At 40.2% G+C, this 19,968-nt stretch overlaps 1 protein-coding gene and 1 long non-coding RNA gene across 2 annotated transcripts in view; one reads left to right on the forward strand and one right to left on the reverse strand.

Moving 5' to 3' along the window:
• Positions 1-6,367: 6,367 nt before the first annotated feature.
• MTNR1B (melatonin receptor 1B) overlaps positions 6,368-19,968 on the reverse strand; it is a 31,800-nt gene continuing 18,199 nt past the window's right edge. The window contains exon 2 of the mRNA XM_030043154.1: positions 6,368-7,375. Within this exon, the coding sequence (XP_029899014.1) occupies positions 6,507-7,375 (869 nt within the window). The 3' untranslated portion in view covers positions 6,368-6,506. The remainder of the gene's footprint in view (positions 7,376-19,968) is intronic.
• On the forward strand, positions 14,684-17,656 carry LOC115353562. The gene is made up of 3 exons (XR_003927606.1): positions 14,684-14,803; positions 15,614-15,615; positions 17,647-17,656. It is a non-coding gene; the product is annotated as an uncharacterized LOC115353562 (long non-coding RNA).

Here is a 19,968-nt window from a genome sequence, read left to right on the forward strand (position 1 = left end):
GGACCTTGCACTTGGCCTTGTTGAACTTCATGACGTTCGCATGGGCCCACCTCTCAAGCCTGTCAGGGTCCCTCTGGATGGCATCCCTTCCCTCCAGCGTGTCAACCGCACCACACAGCTTGGTGTCATTGGCAAACTTGCTGAGGGTGCACACAATCCCACTGTCCATGTCGCTGACAAAGATGTCAAACAGCGCCGGTCCCAATATCGACCCCTGAGGAATGCCACTTGTCACTTGCACACCGAGCTGTTGACCGCAACTCTTTGAGTGCAACCATCGAGCCAATTCCTTATCCACCGAGTGGTCCATCTGTCAAATCCATGTCTCTCCAATTTAGAGACAAGGATGTTATGCGGGACAGTGTCAAATGCTTTGCACAAGTCCAGGTAGATGATGTCAGTTGCTCTTCCCTTATCCACCAACGCTCTAACCCTGTTGTAGAAGGCAACCAAATTTGTCAGGCATGATTTTCCCTTGGTGAAGCCATGTTGGCTGTCACCAGTCACCTCCTTATTTTCCCTGTGCCTTAGCATAGTTTCCTGGAGGTTCTGCCCCATGATCTTGCTGGGCACAGGGGTGAGACTAACTGGCTTGTAGTTCCCCAGATCTTCCTTTTTTCCCTTTTTAAAAACAGGGGTTATGTTTCCCCTTTTCCAGTCAGTGGGAAATTTCCCCAGACTGCCATGACTTCTCAAATATGATGGATAGTGGCTTAGCCACTTCATCTGCCAGTTCCCTCAGGACCCAAGGATGCATCTCATCAGGTCCCATGGACTTGTGCACCTTCACGTTCCTTAGATGGTCTTGAACCTGATCTTCTCCTACAGTGGGTGGTTCTTCATTCGCCCAGTCCCTGCCTTTGCCTTCTGCGACTTGGGCAGTGTGGCTGGAGCACTTGCTGGTGAAGAGTGAGGCCAAAAAGTCATTGAGTACCTCAGCATTCTCCATGTCCCAGGTAACCAGGTCTCCTGTTTCATTCCAGAAAGTGCCCACATTTTCACTGGTCTTCCTTTTATCACCAACATACCTATAGAAGCTTTTCTTGTTGCTCTTGACATTCCTGGCCAGAGTTAATTCTATCAGGGCTTTAGCTTTCCTAACCTGATCCCTGGCTGCTCGGACAATTTCTCTGTATTCCTCCCAGGCTACCTGTCCTTGCTTCCACCCTCTGTAGGCTTCCTTTCTGTGTTTGAGTTTGTCCAGGAGCTCCTTGTTCATCCATGCAGGCTTCCTGGTGTTTTTGCCTGACTTCCACTTTGCTGGCATGCGTTGCTCCTGAGCTTGTAGGAAATGATCCTTGAATATTCACCAACTTTCTTGGGCCCCTCTTCCCTCCAGGGCTGTATCCCATGGTTCTCTACCAAGCAGATCCCTGAAGAGGCCAAAGTCTGCTCTCCTGAAGTCCAGGGTAGTGAGCTTGCTGTGTGCTCTCCTCGCTGCCCTAAGGGTCTTGAACTCCACCATTTCATGGTCACTGCAGCCAAGGCTGCCCTTGATGAAGCTGACTTTCTGGCTGGAGTGGCTGGAATTCCTCTGAGCTCTTCAGGTGCTCTTCTGCTGACCTGTGATTCCTCTGCAGGCTTCAGGCATCTGTTGCTGGCACTGGCATCAAACTGGCAGGAGTGGGATGGATTGAAGTTCCCCTCCCCCAGCAGTGTTCGTTTAAAGCCCTCTTCACCAGCTTGGCAAGTCTATGACCGAAGACGCTCTTCCTCTTCTCTGACAGATGGACCCTGTCAACCCCCAGTAGACCAGGTTTCTCAAAGGGAGTTCCATGGTCTAAGTAGTCAAACCCCTGGCTGTGGCATTAGTCCCATAACCATTTGTTGATTCGCCAGATTCAACTGGCCCTTTCAAATCCCTTCCCTTTGACCAGGAGGACTGATGAAAAAACTACCTGTGCTCCAACGAACAGCAGATATGTGACGTGAATATCTTCCGTAGATATTTATTCATTGGCAAATTCCCAGACTTGTGCAGTTCTTTAAAAATACAATTCAGAAATAAAAGCAATTATTTTTATCTAAATGTGTTCTCAAAGGTAGAAGTGGAGAGACAGAAGTGCATATCTGCCCCTGAGAATAAGCCAGGCAGAATTATTCTATTCAGTCAATAATTTGGTTTGAAAACCTGATCTCACTGAAGTCAACAGTAATAGGACTGAATCTTTAGTTTTAATTCTTCCTTGAGAGTGAAATTGTCACTTGCACAGAGAGATAGGATAAGGTTAATGCATCGCTTCATTCTCACCTCCACTTCCCTCTTTACTGAAATAGAATTTACAAGTGGTCTTCACCCATCTGTGTGATGGTAAGCTTTTTCTAATCAGAGTTCTATTGTAAGACCAATTCTAGAACACATTTATTTCTTTTAATAAACAGAAAATAAATGCTTGAAAACACTCCAAATTTTCTGGAAACAGACTTTGTCCCTGAGGCCCTAGTTTTGCCTTCTCTAGTTACCTTGTGCAGAACACAGGGTCTACCTGACTTCCTTCCTCCTTTTTCTTGAAGTGTCTATATCTGATATGCTGTTATAAGTACTTTTATATAATGGAAATAATAATTTCCTCAAGGATGCATAAATCTGTACAGAGCTGATACGTTCTTCCTGACTATACTTTCAAACCATGTTATAATCATATCCCCTATCTTGATGGTTAGTTACATTTTAAATTGCATTTATAATTTTTTCTTCAAATGTAAATTGAGGAAAAATGGAGTTTGAATTATAATAAGAGAAGGGAGAAAATTAATTCAAGGCTTTTGATGTAGGTAGATGGATATATTACTTTATGGTGAAATAAAATATTGCTACATGAAGAGGTTTAATAATGCAAAAGCTGCATTTAGTCATCTAAATTAATAAAATTTTTATGGATTTGATAGATTTCAAGGTAAATTTAAATTTATGAATTTGATTGATTTCCAGGTCAACTCAAAGGCAATGCTTTGTAATAATATATGGTATAAAAACTTACTTTAATAGGCATGAGTTATTGTCTGTACATCAGGACTCAATAAGTAGCAGTACCTGCCACACTAAATAGCTACATTGGATTTGCAGACACCATGCAGAGCAGGATCCCATTCAGGAAGTGTGGTGGTGGTGGTAGAATCCACACCTAATAATTTAGCACCGTTCCAAAATTTTTCCATCATTTGTGAGGAAGGATCAAATTTTGGAACACTTCTTTCTTTGAACAATGCATTATTGTGTTCAGCTCTGGGGCCCCCAGTGTAAGAAGGACATGGACCTGTTGGAGCAAGTCCAAAGGAGGGCTATGAAGATGGTCAGAGGGCTGGAGCACCTCTCCTGTGAAGACAGGCTGAGAGAGTTGGGGTTGTTCAGCCTGGAGAAGAGAAGGATCCGGGGAGACCTTATTGCAGCCTTCCAGTACCTAAAGGGGGCCTGCAAGAAAGCCAGAGAGGGACTTTTTACAAGGCCATGTAGTGATAGGATAAGGGGTAATGGCTTTAAACTGAAAAAGGGTAGATTTAGATTAGATGTAAAGAAGAAATTCTTTACTGTGAGGGTGGTGAGGCACTGGCACAGGTTGCCCAGAGAGGCTGTGGCTGCCCCATCGATCCCTGGCAGTGTTCAAGGCCAGGTTGGATGGGGCTTGGAGCAACCTGGTCTAGTGGAAGGTGTCCCTGCCCATGGCAGGGGGATTGCAACTAGATGATCTTTAAGGTCCCTTCCAACCCAAACCATTCCATGATTCTATGTTTCTATTTTATTACTTGTGTGAGCTTCATTTAGGATAGTTGAGATACCAGCACAAGGATTCTTAAAACTGATCTTTAATTTTTAAAGTGCAGAGATGATTTGTAAAATTACTTCCTAAAAATTTCAAATCTTCTTCCCATGAGTATGTAGAATGATAGCTGCTCACTTTTATGGCCGAGCAAGTGGTTCCAATGTTTATATTTGTTTTATGGAGCTAAAACAATAATGGGAATTTGATCCAAATTCTGGACTCTACTGAGTCATATCAGCAAGCGATAAACCAAGGTCAATGGATTTACTTCTAATACTAGTTCATCTACAAGTCAGACAATAAATTTTGACTTTCAAGTCACAATTTTGAGTACTCATAGATGTCAGAAAAGGCAGGATTTTCAATAAAGCAAACTTGATGTCCTTTCCTGCAAGTTTTCCAGAATCTTGAAACTCCTTATTTACTTTGAGGGAAGTTTCACATGTGAATATACATGTATATTAGTTCTGTGTTCTGTACCTTGGTGTGGAAGTCGTGAAGAAAGAAAATACATATCGAAACTGTGTCAGACTTACAAAATTATGTTCCAAGTAGAACCTACATACTAATGATTGCTGTTTTTCACTACAATATTTTTATTATCTACCACCAGGTTAAATTTGTCCCATCTCTCTCTTACCCCTATTCACAAAGTTTTCAGCTTTCATCAGGCTCCTACTCTGAGTCCTAGGGTACTGAATTTCAGAGACTATCAGAAACTATCTGAAGAACATGAAAGAAGCTAGAAGAATCATCACATTTGTTACTTTGCTGTACTTTACATTGACTTTTGGCAAGCAAATAAAACATTTAAAATACTGTGGTTCTTTGATGTTTTTCTATAAGTATAGCAACATAAGGGTGATGTTTAATACATCTTTATGGCTTCTGGAGCAGTATATTGGCTGTAAAAATTAACATTACTACAGAAATATTTTTTCATAATAGCAAGGTCAGAAAACCCAAACTAGAATGTAATAGCAACCTGAATTCCTCCTTTTCCTATTTCAATACCTGACATGGATTTACCAGAGGCCTATCTCCTTTCCCCCGAACAGTGCTACTAACAGTAATGTGCATTTCAGGTCTAATGATAAAATAACTTAATTGACTGTGTTTGCACACAGATCCCTAATCTGATTTAGAGATAATACAAACCACATTGTGTACATTACTATGATACTGTGGGGTATAACCCAAATTGTAATCTGATCTCTATGGTCACTGTTACAATATGGTATCTGAAAAAGGAGAAATCCAGTTTGAATTTGAGCTGAGTTTGAAAAGAAGATGGAATATCATCTTTTTATTTTATGAACTGTGAAAATATGAACTGTAAGTACACTAGTTATAGGATTAAGATTACATATCTTTGCCTGAAATGTGTCCACATAAGCTGCCTGATCTCCATTAGTCAATGAAGATACAGTTAGTGAGTTCTGTCAAGCAGTTCCCCTGATCCATAAAGATGCCAGTTTCAAGAAAAAACAAAGCATTTCCTAGAACTCCATGGTCTACAGTGGGAATTTAGAAAATAAATCATGTGCAAATATCTACGCTGGTGACATCCCAAATTAGGCAAGATGAATCCCCATCTAGATGTCCAAAGCAAGGTGTTTGAACTAGCAATCAAAACTTCTTCTGAAGTCAATGAAAGGAGACCAGTACCTCCACAAAGCAATTCGTCTCATCCTTGGATGCGTGTTTATCATCACAGATGAAAGGAAACATATCTCCACTATAGGGAACCTCGAAGGTTATCTTAGATTAGATACCAACAGTGGATTTTGTTCAAGATTAGATGTAGACATGTGAGGCAAGAATCTCAACTGCCATTATAGTCAAAAGAGCTACTTCTTTTCGTCTAGCATCATTTGAGATGATCTAAGATATCCTGCCACTCCAGATGATCACAGGTCATATGCCATAATTTCCAGCCTGTTGCAAATGTGTAAAGTGTGCTAAAGTGCATCAAATGACATTGGATGTATATATTTAGGTAAATAAATGGAGCACAATGAAAATTCAATCCTCTCTAAAGGAAGAATATTGTGTAAAGTAAATGTGTAATAAATCAATGATTTGTATTATATTATCTGCCATAAAATCGACCACAAAAGATGAACAGAGTAAATACACTGTATTCCCAATCTCAGTGTATGTAAGTATGAAAAACCTGTGAGGAAAAGCTGTAATGTTAATATTTGCTTTTACACAAATATTATTCTCTCCAATTTACAAGTTTGATTCAAAGATACTACTGCCACCAGTACCTGCACAGAAATGTGATGTTTGGCTCGTGTGGAAAACAAAGTATCTGCTTCACCCTCTTTGTTCAGATACAGGAAGGAGGAAAATATCACTCCTCAGCCTTGATGAGCTGCTGTGCCCCATAGACAAGTACCTTCACTACATCTTCTAAGAACTGAATCCTGATCTTGTATAAAGAATGCAAAATTCCCACTGAAGTAAAAAAATGCCTCATTCATATGTCTGGGAGCAGAATTCAGCTCTCAGAACTAAAACAGCTTGCACTCACCTGCTGCTTTAATTCTGAAATGCATTTTCAATTGATATCTTGTATAAATCATTAATTGAGAGCAATGTGCTTTATGAAGAAGCCTGTATTCCAGTCACAAAGTGCCATCCAAATGGAAAGCCCCCAAAAGTAAGCAAGAATGACCAGAACATTACAACTGTATTCTTGGGTTTCACCATGACAAACTTGCATTGACTATTACACATTTACAAGGTATCAGTTTTCATTTGGTCGTTGTTGTTTAAAGCAGGAGAAGGTTTGCTCTTCTGACCATCAGTTCCTCCTTTGGATGTGTCCTGGAAGAAAAGCCTTGGCATCCACAGTGACATTAAAATTCGTTTGTATTCATTCCTAAAATTCTGGTTAAGAAGTCCATATATTATTGCATTAAGGCAGCTGTTGAAATAGGCCATGAAGTAGCTTATAATGAATAACCATTCAGGAACTTTTGGTGCCATTTCCATAGGATCGATGGCTACAGCCAGTCCAATGAAGTTTAGCGGTGCCCAGCAAAAGGCAAAAATGACAAAAACCACAAACATGGTAAGAAAGTTTCTGAAGTCACTTGGCTTCAGCCTTGGCTTTGTTTCTGACTTGACTCGTCTTCTAACTTGAAGCACTAAAACCCAAATTCGAAGGTAGCAGAAGCTCACAACGGTGATAGGGACGATGAAGTGAATTACCACAACAGCTATCGTATAGTAGGAGCTTGCAGTCTGAGCAAATGTGCATGAATAGACTCGTGGATCATATTTTAAAGAGCCAACAAAGAAATTTGGCACAGTTGCAATTACTGTTAATACCCAGACTAAGGAGACATACAGCATCGTGTTCCAACAGCTGTACACTTTGTCATAGGCAAAACTATGACATATATAGCAATATCGGTTTATTGCAATTGCAGTGATGTTGAAAATAGAGCCTATTACACTTAGTCCCATCACAAAGCCACTCGCTTTACAGTGCATTTCACCCAACGTCCATCCATTGTGGAAAATAGCTAAGAGCACCAGTGGGTATGGATACACGGCCACCACCAGATCAGCCAAAGCTAGGCTCACCACAAATGCATTACCTGGGGAGAAAGAAAAATACATAGACATAAGTCTGAAAGCAGGCATAGTTGCAAACAAGAAGAAAATATGATATATTATTTTGGATATCTACAATGTTAAATTATTGTTGATGTCAGCAAGCAGAAGTTATATAGACCAATAGGTCTGTATGGGAGCAATTTTACAATTCAGCTTAGAACACCATGAAAATTTCTGCAGCAACATGATGTTTCAGATATGTCGGTTACTGATTATACCCTCCTTTTTATTTTAATCTTTAATAAACATAACCATCAGAGAGCCATTACATAAGAACGTGTTGAGTTGTTTCAGTGTAGTCAACTCCAGAGCTGGATCGAATAAGGTGAAAAATAAAAAAAGTGTGAATTGTGCCAGGTAGGCAAGCCATTATGCCATTCTAACCTATCACTGGAATACTAACAAGCTTGACAGCTATCAAGGGGAAGGATATACAAAGACTAGGTCTATAGGGATTAGAAAGATGTGTTGGTTTATGTATACTTTAAATTGCTACACAATAGTCTGTAGAATAGATATTTTCTGCATGAATGCAATGGCCTACCCATACTGCAGTTATCTTCCCACTGGATTGACTAAGGAAGAGTGAGTTGCCTTCACCACCCTCTGCAGAAAGGCATATTTAATTATACAAAGGCAAAATGCATGAATGCAAGAGAAAGGATTCAAATTCATGGAAGAACCCTTTAGATCCTTTTCTGCTGATGATACTTAAAGAAATTTTAGTGATATGGTTGAGACTTATTGTCTCTCTTTAAACGGTGTCCTTTTCATCAGTTTGAAATTTCTGGACATTGTATCTAAGGATACTTTAATAAAATAGTGAGATAGTAAACTATAATCCTGAAAAATGAAATGTGAAATCATTCTCTAAGAACTTCCCAGGAGACAGAAAAGAGATGTACTAACTTTAGATTCTTGGCATTTGGGTAGCATAAAGCACATTTCTGGTTTACATACTCACTTTTTGCTTAAAGTCCTTCACAGCATGAACAGAAGTGCAAAAGTCCCAAGTAGCTTTTAAAATTGTGTGTAGAATATAATAATTTTTTGAAAAGAGAGGTTAGATGCTCAATTCTACAAATTCTGAGCTTTCTAGTCCTCATCTAGGAAAGCAGTTCTGCATTTAATTTTAAGTACAGAAATAATGGTGTGGATAAGGACATCATTAGCTCGGAGCCATAAAACCAACAACCATGTAGGATTAAACTCCTCAAAAAATGGCAGAAGTTCACCTGTATACTGTTTGCTCCACCTGCTCTGGATCTGTAGCTTGCTTAACCTGAATTAAGGAATGGGGACCTCTCTTTCTCCCATACACTTTCAGGGAAGACTATGCTTATCAGAATTTGCACAACAGCTAGTGAACTTAACTGAAAGCAGGATTATCCATTTGTAGCTACACAAACACGGCTCATCTCAAGAGTGGCGTACAACTTATTTTAGACAGTTCCTTGTTAGATGTTTAGCAGCCTGTCTCACACGCTCTTTAAAGGCCACACAAGTGTTTTCATACTACAGTTCACTGACGTGGTATTGAATGTGAGGCAATTCCATGCTATTTGTCTTAGAAGCAGGATGTAAAACCAATAGTACTGTGCTGGTTTTTGTGCCCTCCTGAGCCACAGTCACTCCCTGCTTTAGGGTTGAGGGGGTCTATTTGAGCTGGACCTGCACAAGGAGACATTTCCTGCTGGCTTTATATGTACTATACTGAATACAATCCAGTAATGTCATGCTGTTGTGAAAAATGTAAACATACATTTCAGATGCAAAACCACATAAAGTAATTTTTCTGACTGACTTACTCAGGATTGCTAAGGCATTAGAAAAACGTCTCTAGCTTGAGGCTTCACACTTCAAGAAAGAAGTAAACTCTAATTAGAGCTAATCTAGAGCAAAGCAAGTATCTACTAGTTTTACAGTCCGTGAGGAAAGATTGAACAAACTAGGGACATGATTGAGGTGGACATGATAACTTCGAATAAGCAAAGAAGGAAGGATATAATCCATTCCCATGACTGTGGTGAACACAAACAAACTCCAGTCACAACAGGAAGTTTCAAATTAGACATTGAGAAAAACATTTTAATGGCAAGAAGAAGGAAGTGCTGGAGCATCTTGCTTTGAGTCTGCCCTTGGAGGTTGTAAGAAAAAGTTAAATAAGCATTTGCCAGTACTGGCCTAGGTACAGCTGATCCCTGTTTTGAGCATAGGAAGGATGACATGACTTTGAAGACCTCTTCTAGCCATATGATAAATAGGATAAAAGACAAGACTAACAAAGGAGCAGGGGCATCTTTATCAGAATGTATTTACATCATGGCAACAAAAATTTCTCTTATGTTTTTTCATCACTGTATCTGACATTAGAAGATAGAGAAGTCAGGAGAAAGAAAGAAAGAAAGAAAGAAAGAAACAAACAATTTTTTTTTCTGTTTTAGAATGCCTTTTCGAAAAAGATTTTTGGAGTTCAGTCTGGGATGTGTGCTAAAATTAATCTAATCTAATCTCTAAGGCCTCCCATCGTCAGCTTATACCTAAAATGTAATCGTTCAGTTAAAATCAAGCAGGCATTCAGTTCTTTCAATCATATTTGGAAATTTGGCAATAGAATTTCAAAATTTTGTGTGCAATTTAGGACTTCTTGAAAATCCCAGCTGCAATGAATAAGGACAGCCAGCAATGAACTTGCCAAAACCATAATATACCACTTTACAACACAGAAGAAAAATGGTGCAATATCTATAAAGGCCTCAAGCGATTTGTCACTTTTATGGCTGTTTACAGGTTCGAGTGTTCACGCTGTGCACTGCAAATTAAGGTCCAATATTTTTTCTTTCTATGATGTGGCTGACTGCAGAATGAAGTTTAATATATTACTGCAATGAATAATCTACAAAAGCAGGGAGAAACTTTTCCAATTCATAAAAAATACATAATCAACATTTTGAGAAATCAAAAGTCTTAGATGTCATTTAAGTGCTTGAAGAAAGTAAATGTTCCTTGATACACCTAAGACACAGCATATGGAGTGGCTATAATTGTACTCGTAAGATAATGAAAGAGGTAACTTTTTGCTGTCTGTAACAAAATAGAAGCCACAGAATGCTCATCTAGTTGGAATTATTATCATTATTTCCATAATTTAGCTGCTGGACTTTGTTCCTAGATTTCAGTTCATCAGACAGAAGATTATATTCATTTATAAGAAACACATTTGCTTACTGGTATGGAAAGACCCCTTAATTACAAGTAGCAGCTACTAAAAGCCAAATATCTAGCCAGGGACTCAAAAAAGATACATATATGTGCTGTTTTAAACTTTGGTAGTTGGGTGCATAAAAAAGAAAATTAGTTCTGACATTGACTTTGCGTGCAACAGAACTAGATCGATATTTCAGGAAGCATTCTTGCATATTGGTTTTGTTACCCCAATTAATAGGAAAAAGGGAACTTTCACAGCTTCGTGTAGTCTTGATATGACTTGATATTGTAAGAATTTAATCACAGAACAAACTTTTTGGTAAGGTCAGGGCTTTTAAGGGGTAAGCATCTGCTTTCTGAAAAGACAATTGACTTCTACCAATTGTCTCTACCAAAAGCAGAAGCAATTGCAATCACCAACCATTTTTTAAAGGTTTTGCTTCTTTCTTTGGTTTCAAAGTGGCTAAAATGTTTAATGATATATCATGGCATTTTATTTTTTATCGGATGGTGTTTTGGTTGTTACATATCTGTTTAACAAGTTGTTATACATTGCATACAGATATCACCCTCTTAGCTGTATTTCCCCCTGGCTACAGTCATGTTCATCCTTGTGTACTCTTCTTCTCCATCTATTACTCTTGTCTTCTTTAGCATACAAAGGCCTAGCTTCAAGACAGGAAAATTGTTTCTATACAGCCTATTGTGCAGACTGCTGCCGTTTTCTCTGCCCCCTCTTCTCTTACTGTCTAACTTGGGTCGCTGTGTAGCAACAAATGTAAGGAGCAGGGGCAGGCAAGGCAGAAAGTAAATGAGTATGACTATAATGTATTGGCAGATTTTTTTTTAAATATCAAAGATCAATGACTCAGGATAGTTATTTTATTCTTCCATTTCCATATCCTTACCTTAAGGGAAAACTCAGAGTTACTTTTGCAGATTTCTTACTTAATTATGTCTTCAGTTGGAATGTAAGTGGGAAAGGCCTTTGTTTGGTCTTAAGGCTTAAAACCTCCTCCAATAATCAGTACTGTTTACAATTAAATAGCCTTTTATACTGGCTGAGAATGGTAAGAACTAGATTTTTTCTATGATATCACTCTGACAGCTACCTGTAGGTATTTATCTATACTAAAGGAAAAGGAGCAAGATCTTGACTTTAGTGAAGTAAGTAAGAGTCCTATCTTTCCATAAAATGAAGCCATTCATTCCTCTGCAGAGTTCACAGTAATAGACATCCTCAAGAAGAAATTAGGTTGACAGACTGTCTGTCCATACACACTAGGCATTTCTCTAGTGTTAGCTCATTCTTCAGCCCCCTTTTTTATTCCTCTGCCAGAATCCTGTAGCCCCTGTACTCAAAATGAACTAAAAAAAGAGAATTCTGGCTCTGATAGCTTTCTTGATGTGGTTGATGTATAAAGACAGAATCTGGGCTCAGTTTCTAGACAGCCTTCTAGTCAAAGACACAAGATATCAGTTCAGGGATGCATGGTGTCATCCATTCTGTAACTTAGTCTTATATAAACAATATGCATACAAAATGCTATTTTGCTCTAGTTTTTAAAATGTTCACAAAATACACAAGGTGACTGTAATATTTTACTTCTCTCCTGTAAGTCAATACAGGAAAAAAAAAAAAAAAAGTTTTACAGTCTCAAATAATTCCAAATTTCTGCAAGTGATATGCTGCTTGCATACAAAATCCTTCCTCAGCTGTGACATCACCTTTCTCTAATAAAGGTAACCTCGATCCTGATACTAAGTTTGGTATGGAAGTTGCTGGTGGCTTATAATTTTTGTTTCTGACTACCAGCAATTTGTGGAAACAGAATGTTATTTTTATAGTTTTAATCTTAATGTTATTGCCTTTAATTATATTACGTTATATTAGTGTAAATTACCCACCTTTTAGGCCTCTTTAATGACTGCTGAAGTTAATGGGAGAATTTCCATAGACTTAAAGGAGATATTAATCAGATATAAGAAAATAAATACCTCTTATTAACAAGAATGTGAAATACTGAAAGCATTTGGTCCATATGATAAGAGCAACAACAATGAAAAAAATGAAGCACTTGAATTGTATTTGGATGTAAAAGAACAAAAATCAAAGCCTAAACCCCTTTCATAGTTCCTACAACTTTTAAAAGAGCAGACCTTACCTTCAGACAAAGAAAAATAGCAGTGTGTTAACCCTAAGGCATGTTAGCCAGGATTCACTACAGCAAGTGCCTTATTGGATCTGTTGTTTGAGTCTAGACCAACATGGAGACTGAAGAGGCATCTATAACAGCTTGAAGAAAGCCATCAGTCCTTCAGTCAAGAAGACTGTCCCTCTTTAATCTCCCCTTGTCTATAATTACTAATTAGTAACATAAACTATGCAGCTCTGATGAAGTATTGTCTTGAACTTTCTTGTGCAACGTCACCTTTTGAGAACCAGGCTTAAATATAATTTCCAGGCTCCAGACCCTACTGAATCCTCATTAAAGTGAATCTTGAGGTCTGGACAAGGTAAAATAGGAGCATACTCAACTAAGAGCAATTTGGTATAAAATTGACTTCACATGTCTATGTCTCCACTCCTGCTTCTATAAGAATAGCCCTGAGACTGAAACTAAGGACCAAGCTGCTCAGCCAAACCATTTAAGCAGCAGATTATTCTAAGTGCCAGCTTGAGTGCAAGCCTGAGGAAGGTATGAGTGGTATTCCAGCTCAGAGTTCAGGAATTTGGCAAAGGAAATGATTACTGTCATGGAACTGTGTATGTGGTCCCACTTCTGGAGCTTCTTCATTATATGTATGCCCAGGTACACATGGATACTTACTAGTTATTCAGCTGATTATCTTTCCCAAAATTTGAGTTAGTTTTGGCGTATAGTATGGATGAATTACATAACAAGATAGAAGGTTATGCTTTCAGAGCCAGGACTTCTGCTACACTTCCAGGTGGTGGCTTTTAAATGGAAGCCCTGGCCACCTTATTACTGGTTCTTGATGCTACCAGTGACACCTACATTTTCTGACGTATCATATTTTCCACTGGGCTTCAGTTCCTATAATTCTTGCAGCTCATTTCAGGCTTGGTTGTGGGGGTTCTTCTTAAGGTTTATTCTTTAATGTGGAAAGAAAAACATAACTCTACAGGGACTGAAGAACTGGCACCAGGTAGGCAGGTGGAACTAAGGACTGGGTAGGTTTTTGTTTCTCTTTCCAGAGTGGCTCAGCGAATATGGCTCAACCGGCATGCAGGGAGACATTAGCTGCTCCTGGAGAAAGGCTGATGCTTCTTACTTCCTCACTAATAATTTTTGTCTCTAGTTTTGACTTCTTTGATTAGTATTTTTTTACAGTATTTAAGCTCTTGTAGTTCTTGATTTGTTGTTTAAATAGGTAACTTTTAAATCCATTTAAAATCACCCGTGTCAACTCTTTTTTTTTTCACAATCCATCAGAAAAAATAAAACCTGCTAGCCTAATTCAGATGAAACTCCATTCATGTCAGCAGGAATGAAGCCACCAGAAGGGGACACTGGCAGCAGGTGGAGCAGAGAATTAAGACTTTCACACACTGACATTTTAATTCCTTGTGACACTACAAGCCAAGACCTAGGGTAATCTTTGATTTACTGAGACATCTTAATCTAGTATAATGTTCAACAGTGTGTTACTAACAGAAGGTTTAACATAATGCTCCAAACAAGTGCCAGATAGGTTTTTGTTTTCTTTGAATATGACAGTTTAAAAAAAAAGTGGTGATATACTCCTTTGTAATTATGTTTCGTGATTTCAGATATTAGTAGGATATACTGTAGACTTTGATGTAATGGAAAGGGACAGGCAATATATTTTCACTAGAACTGTGGTATTTTAGAGACTCTAGCAAAAAATGTAACATAGACAATTAATCAAGGCTGGTCTGTAATCTATGGAACGTTCACGTTATTTCTTTTTAGGAAACGTATGTTCTATGAAACTGTTTAAAATATTTGGTGAGTAGAATTATCCTATGATATCTATAAGGAAAATTCTCTCCCATCACTGGGAGTCAAGTCATAGAATCACAGAATTACAGAATCATTTATGTTGGAAAGGACTTTTAAGATCATCGAGTCCAACTATTAACCTGACACTGCCATGTCCACCACTAAACCATATCCCTAAGCACCACATCTACACGTCTTTTAAATACCTCCAGGGTCTTTTAAATACCTCCACCACTTTCCTGGGCAGCCTGTTCCAGTGCTTGATAACCCTTTTTGGTGAAGAAATTTTTCCTAATATCCAATCTAAACCTCCCCTGGCGCAACTTGAGGCCATTTCCTCTCATCCTATCGCTTGTTACTTGGGAGAAGAGACCAACTCCCAGCTCACTACAACCTCCTTTCAGGTAGTTGTAGAGAGCGATAAGGTCTCCCCTCAGCCTCCTTTTCTCCAGGCTGAACAACCCCAGTTCCCTCAGCCGCTCCTCATAAGACTTGTTCACTAGAGCCTTCACCAGCTTCGTTGCCCTTCTCTGGACACGCTCCAGCCCCTCAATGTCTCTCCTGTAGTGAGGGGCCCAAAACTGAACACAGTATTCGAGGTGCGGCCTCACCAGTGCCGAGTACAGGGGGATGGATGATCACTGCCCTGCTCCTGCTGGCCACACTGTTTCTGGTACAGGCCAGGATGCCGTTGGCCACCTTGGCACACTGCTGGCTCATGTTCAGCCGGCTGTCAACCAGCACACCCAGGCCTTTTTCCACCAGGTAGCTTTCCAGCCACTCTTCCCCAAGCCTGTAGCGCTGCATGGGGTTGTTGTGACCCAAGTGCAGGACCCAGCACTGAGCCTTGTTGAACCTCATACAATTGCCCTCGGCCCATCGATCCAGCCTGTCCACATCCCTCTGTAGAGCCTTCATTCCCTCAAGCAGATCAACACTCCTGCCCAGCTTGGTGTTGTCTGCAAACTTACTGAGGGTGCACTCGATCCCCTCATCCAGACCATTGATAAAGATATTAAACAGAAGTGGCCCCAATCCTGAGCCGTGGGGAACACCACTTGTGACTGGCCGCCAACTGGATTTAATTCCGTTCACCACCACTCTTTGGGCCCGGCCATCCAGCCAGTTTTTTACCCAGTGAAGAGTACACCCACCCAAGACAGGAGCAGCCAGTTTCTCCAGGAGAATGCTGTGGGAAATGGTGTCAAAGGCTTTACTAAAGTCCAGGTAGACAACATCCACAGCCTTTCCCTCATCCACTAAGCAGGTCACCTTGTCATAGAAGGAGATCAGGTTGGTCAAGCAGGACCTGCCTTTCATAAACCCATGCTGACTGGGCCTGATCGCCTGGTTATCCTGTATGTGCCGTGTGATGGCACTCAGGATGATCTGCCCCATAACCTTCCATGGCACCAAGGTCAGACTGACAGCCCTGTAGTTCCCTGGGTCCTCCTTCCAGCCCTTCTTGCAGATGGGCATCACATTTGCTAACTTCCAGTCAACTGGGACTTCCACGGTTAGCCAGGACTGCTGGTAAATGATGGAAAGTGGCTTGGTGAGCACTTCTGCCAGCTCCCTCAGTGCCCTTGGGTGGATCCCATCTGGCCCCATAGACTTGTGTGTGTGTCTTAGTGGTGTAGCAGGTCGCTCACCATTTCCCCTTGGATTATGGGGGGCTTCATTCTGCTCCCTGTCTTCCAGGCCAGGGCACTGGGTACCCAGAGAACAACTGGTCTTTACTATTAAAGACTGTGGCAAAGAAGGCATTAAGTACCTCAGCCTTTTCCTCAACATTTGTCATTAAGTTTCCTCCCGCGTCCAATCAAGGATGGAGATTCTCCTTAACCCTCCTTTTGTTGCTAATGTATTTATAGAAACATTTTTTACTGTCTTTTATGGCAGTAGCCAGATTAAGTTCTAGTTGGGCTTTGGCCTTTCTAATTTTCTCTGTGCATAACCTCACAACATCCTTGTAGTCCTCCTGAGTTGCCTGCCCCTTCTTCCAAAGGTCATAAGCTCTCCTCTTTTTTCCTGAGTTCCAGCCAAAGCTCTCTCTTCAGCCAGGCCAGTCTTCTTCCCCACTGGCTCATCTTTCAGCACATGGGGAGACAGCCTGCTCCTGCACCTTTAGGATTTCCTTCCGGAAGGATGTCCAGCCTTCCTGGACTCATTTGCTCTTCAGGGCTGTATCATATGCAGAGCAGAAGGGGAGTATTTACTGTGGCAGTTATCATTTTATTGTGCAGCTACCCAAAGCCTTTGGGAGAGCTTTCTGTTCTTAAGAAATCCAGGCCTAGACACCCTGAAAGTTAGATGCCTGTGTTTTCACAGAAAAGTCTGGAATCCAGACAAAATAGGGTTTAAAACATAGTGATCCACTTTCTGGATGAAAGCACTATGCTGTTATGTAGAAGATGAGAAGAGGAACTTTTCATTTTAAGATGAAACAATACAAACACCCAACCGTGGCATAGTTTAGTGGAGAATGCTCTGTACACCCCTTTTTCAAGCTGTGCTGCAATGCAAAGAATGCAGGATTCACAGGAATAGAAGTTCAGCATGTAAAGAGGAGCTTGAGATTGTGGCTTAGTGACTTGCAGACTGCTGGACTGGGACAGACTTGTTGTCTTGGCCCTACATCTGCAACTATGAGTTGGTACTGGAAGCTACATTTGCAGGAGCTGAATTTTAGGCTTATAAGCCATAGCTCTCAGGTGTCAACACAGTCTTGCTGAAAAGAGGCACCTAGGTTGCACTGTTGATTAATATGTTTTTGAGATCATGATTTTGGCATGATTGGCAGCTAGGTATGAATATAACCCAGTGAGCAAAATTTCCAGTTTTTCTGTGTGCTCAGGGTTCTTCTCCCTGCAGTTAAATATGGGAGCACTGGTACTTGCTGTGAGTTTGCTGCCATGAGTTTCATAATAGACTTCAGGTGCGAAAAAACATTTCTAGTGCTGTGCTGTTAAAAATCTAGTAAAGGCTTGAGATTTGTAACCCCTAGGTGTATAATTTTGCTCGCCTGTGGCTTCCTCTGTTGTGAGTAGGGACAGTGGTGACTCCCTATTGCCACCTAGTGCACCAGCCACAACAGAGACAATACATTGCACCTAGCAGGGCAGGAAGCAAAAGCAAGTGGTTGGTTATTCCAGAGCAAAAGTCTGATCGTTCGTCAGATAGTACATTTATGGGGTGATAAATACTTTTCTGGTCTTCTGATACTTTCTAAGATTGCAGGAACTTTCCTTGTACTGGGTGTTTTCAGAGAGAAAAGGGGAGTAGAAGAGGCAAGACAGGCTCTTGTAGAGAATTCACTATCACCTAGTGGTTAGGACACTTCCATGGTAGAAGAGCCTTCCTTTGAAAAAGGACTTGAGCTTATGTCTCCCATAGTCCCAAGAGAGTGCCCTACTCACCAGCCCTGCTGCTCTTCTGCGGTTAGCCTGCTTGTCTCTTTCTAGGTTATGTTCAAGAATTTCACCCTAGAACCAGAACACACAGGTTATCACTTATATTGTAGAGTGCTATTCATCAATATGTTTCAAAGCAAAAAAAAACCCAAACCAAAAAAACCAAACAAACAAAAAAACCACAACCTTCTTATGATTTAACAGGTGGGAAATTGAGATAGACAGTTGCAGGGACTCTCCCAAGACACAGATAAGGAAGAACACTCTAGGTTCATGAGCCTTGCTCTTCTCTATTAGGTACAAGCACCTCTATTAGGCATACTCTGGAAAAAATGACAGCGCCTGTCCAGCTCACTGCTCCAAAATGACACCATAGTGGCATACCGGTACTGAGGAATGGAGCCAATAGAAGAGCTAGAGCTATTAAATGAAGCTAGTTGAATTCAAAGCAAACAAAAGGATGTGGTTGCTGTAATAGGTAGTAAACCTGTGGAATTCCTTAACAGATCTTGCAGATGCAAAAATTTTACATGTATTCAAGGGAAGGCTGGAAAAGCAGAATGTACTTGAAAGAGACATCAGTTGAAGGTTACTAAACAGACATAACATACTAGGTTCAGGAAATCCTCTGACCTGGAAGGAATCACAAGTTGAGAGAATACAGGAGAAGTATCATATAGGGTTGCTCTGTTCTCTTTTTTTTCCTGAGTGCCTGCTTACATCTACAATTAAAGACAGAGTATGAGGCTAGCTATGCCCTTGGTCTGTACCAAAACAACTGCTTTTATGATGAGGACGGTAGGTTTCAGTGACACCATTCAGAAGCACAAGTCCTTCTCAGGCTTCCCTGTTGTGGTCATCTGAGTGGTATGATGCGACATTCTCATTCAGATCCTTGCCAGCCACTCCTCTACACAACCAGCCTGGTTTTGTTGACAAAATGTTTGAAGAGGCAATAACCTTGTTCTGTATGTCTAACCACCTGCAACTGAGCTGCATTTTGCAACAGGCTCAGGGGTGAAGATCCCTTATACCAATGCTCTCACACTGAAGTCAGGATCTTGCCTTCAGGGTAGTCTAGGGTGTTGAAAGACCCCTGTTGTTGCTGAGAGAATGTCTTTATCTAGGGTACTATTACTTTTCATGCAGGGAATGAAGCCAAGACATTTACTCTGAGTGCTTACCACTGTGGGCACCAGTGATGGCCCAGCTTCAAAACCTCCAGTTGCAGTGCACAATCACTGAATAACAACAAAACCAGACTGTTTTTTTACTAATTCATGAAAGAAGTTGTGTTTCCTGTATCTGTCAGTACATATCCGCTTAATTTTCTTCACTTGAAGTAATCACAGCTGTTGATTGCTTCAACCAAGGAATAATAGGAAACCTACATGAACAACTGCAAGTATGAAAACTCATTTATTGCTGACAAAGGGGCTAATATGAAAAGCTGTAAAACACAACAGGTGCAATCTAGTCAGATCCTATAAATAGCCAGTCAACATATTATTGTTAATAACATTTTTTTTTCAGTCTCCCAACACTGTATTGCATTTCATAGAAAAAAAGTGAAATATGTAGCATTTTGTAGGATGTTATTTTGTTAAAAAAAAAAAAAAAAAAAAGAAAAACTAAAACTTGGTTCGGATCAACTATAAAAGACTGGAGTGTGGAAGCAAACAAAATAAGGACATTTCACTGCTAAAAAGTCTGGACAAAACCTCATTGTGTCCTGGCAGATATTAATTTGTATTGTGCATTATATAGCTCATCTTCTATTACCTTCACTATTATCTTCTACTACCTTCATCTTTGCTACTGTCTTTAACCTGAATTTGTGTCAAAGGAAATTATGTTGGGGGTTTTTTTCTCTCTTACAGCAACAAAACAGTGTTCAGGTCCTTAGAATAACTTATCTTCCACCTTCTTTTAGGAAGGAGGACAGGAAATTGAAGAATGAAAATA

This window comes from Aquila chrysaetos, chromosome 19 (genome assembly GCF_900496995.4).
Source record: "Aquila chrysaetos chrysaetos chromosome 19, bAquChr1.4, whole genome shotgun sequence".
Lineage (NCBI taxonomy): Eukaryota > Metazoa > Chordata > Aves > Accipitriformes > Accipitridae > Aquila > Aquila chrysaetos.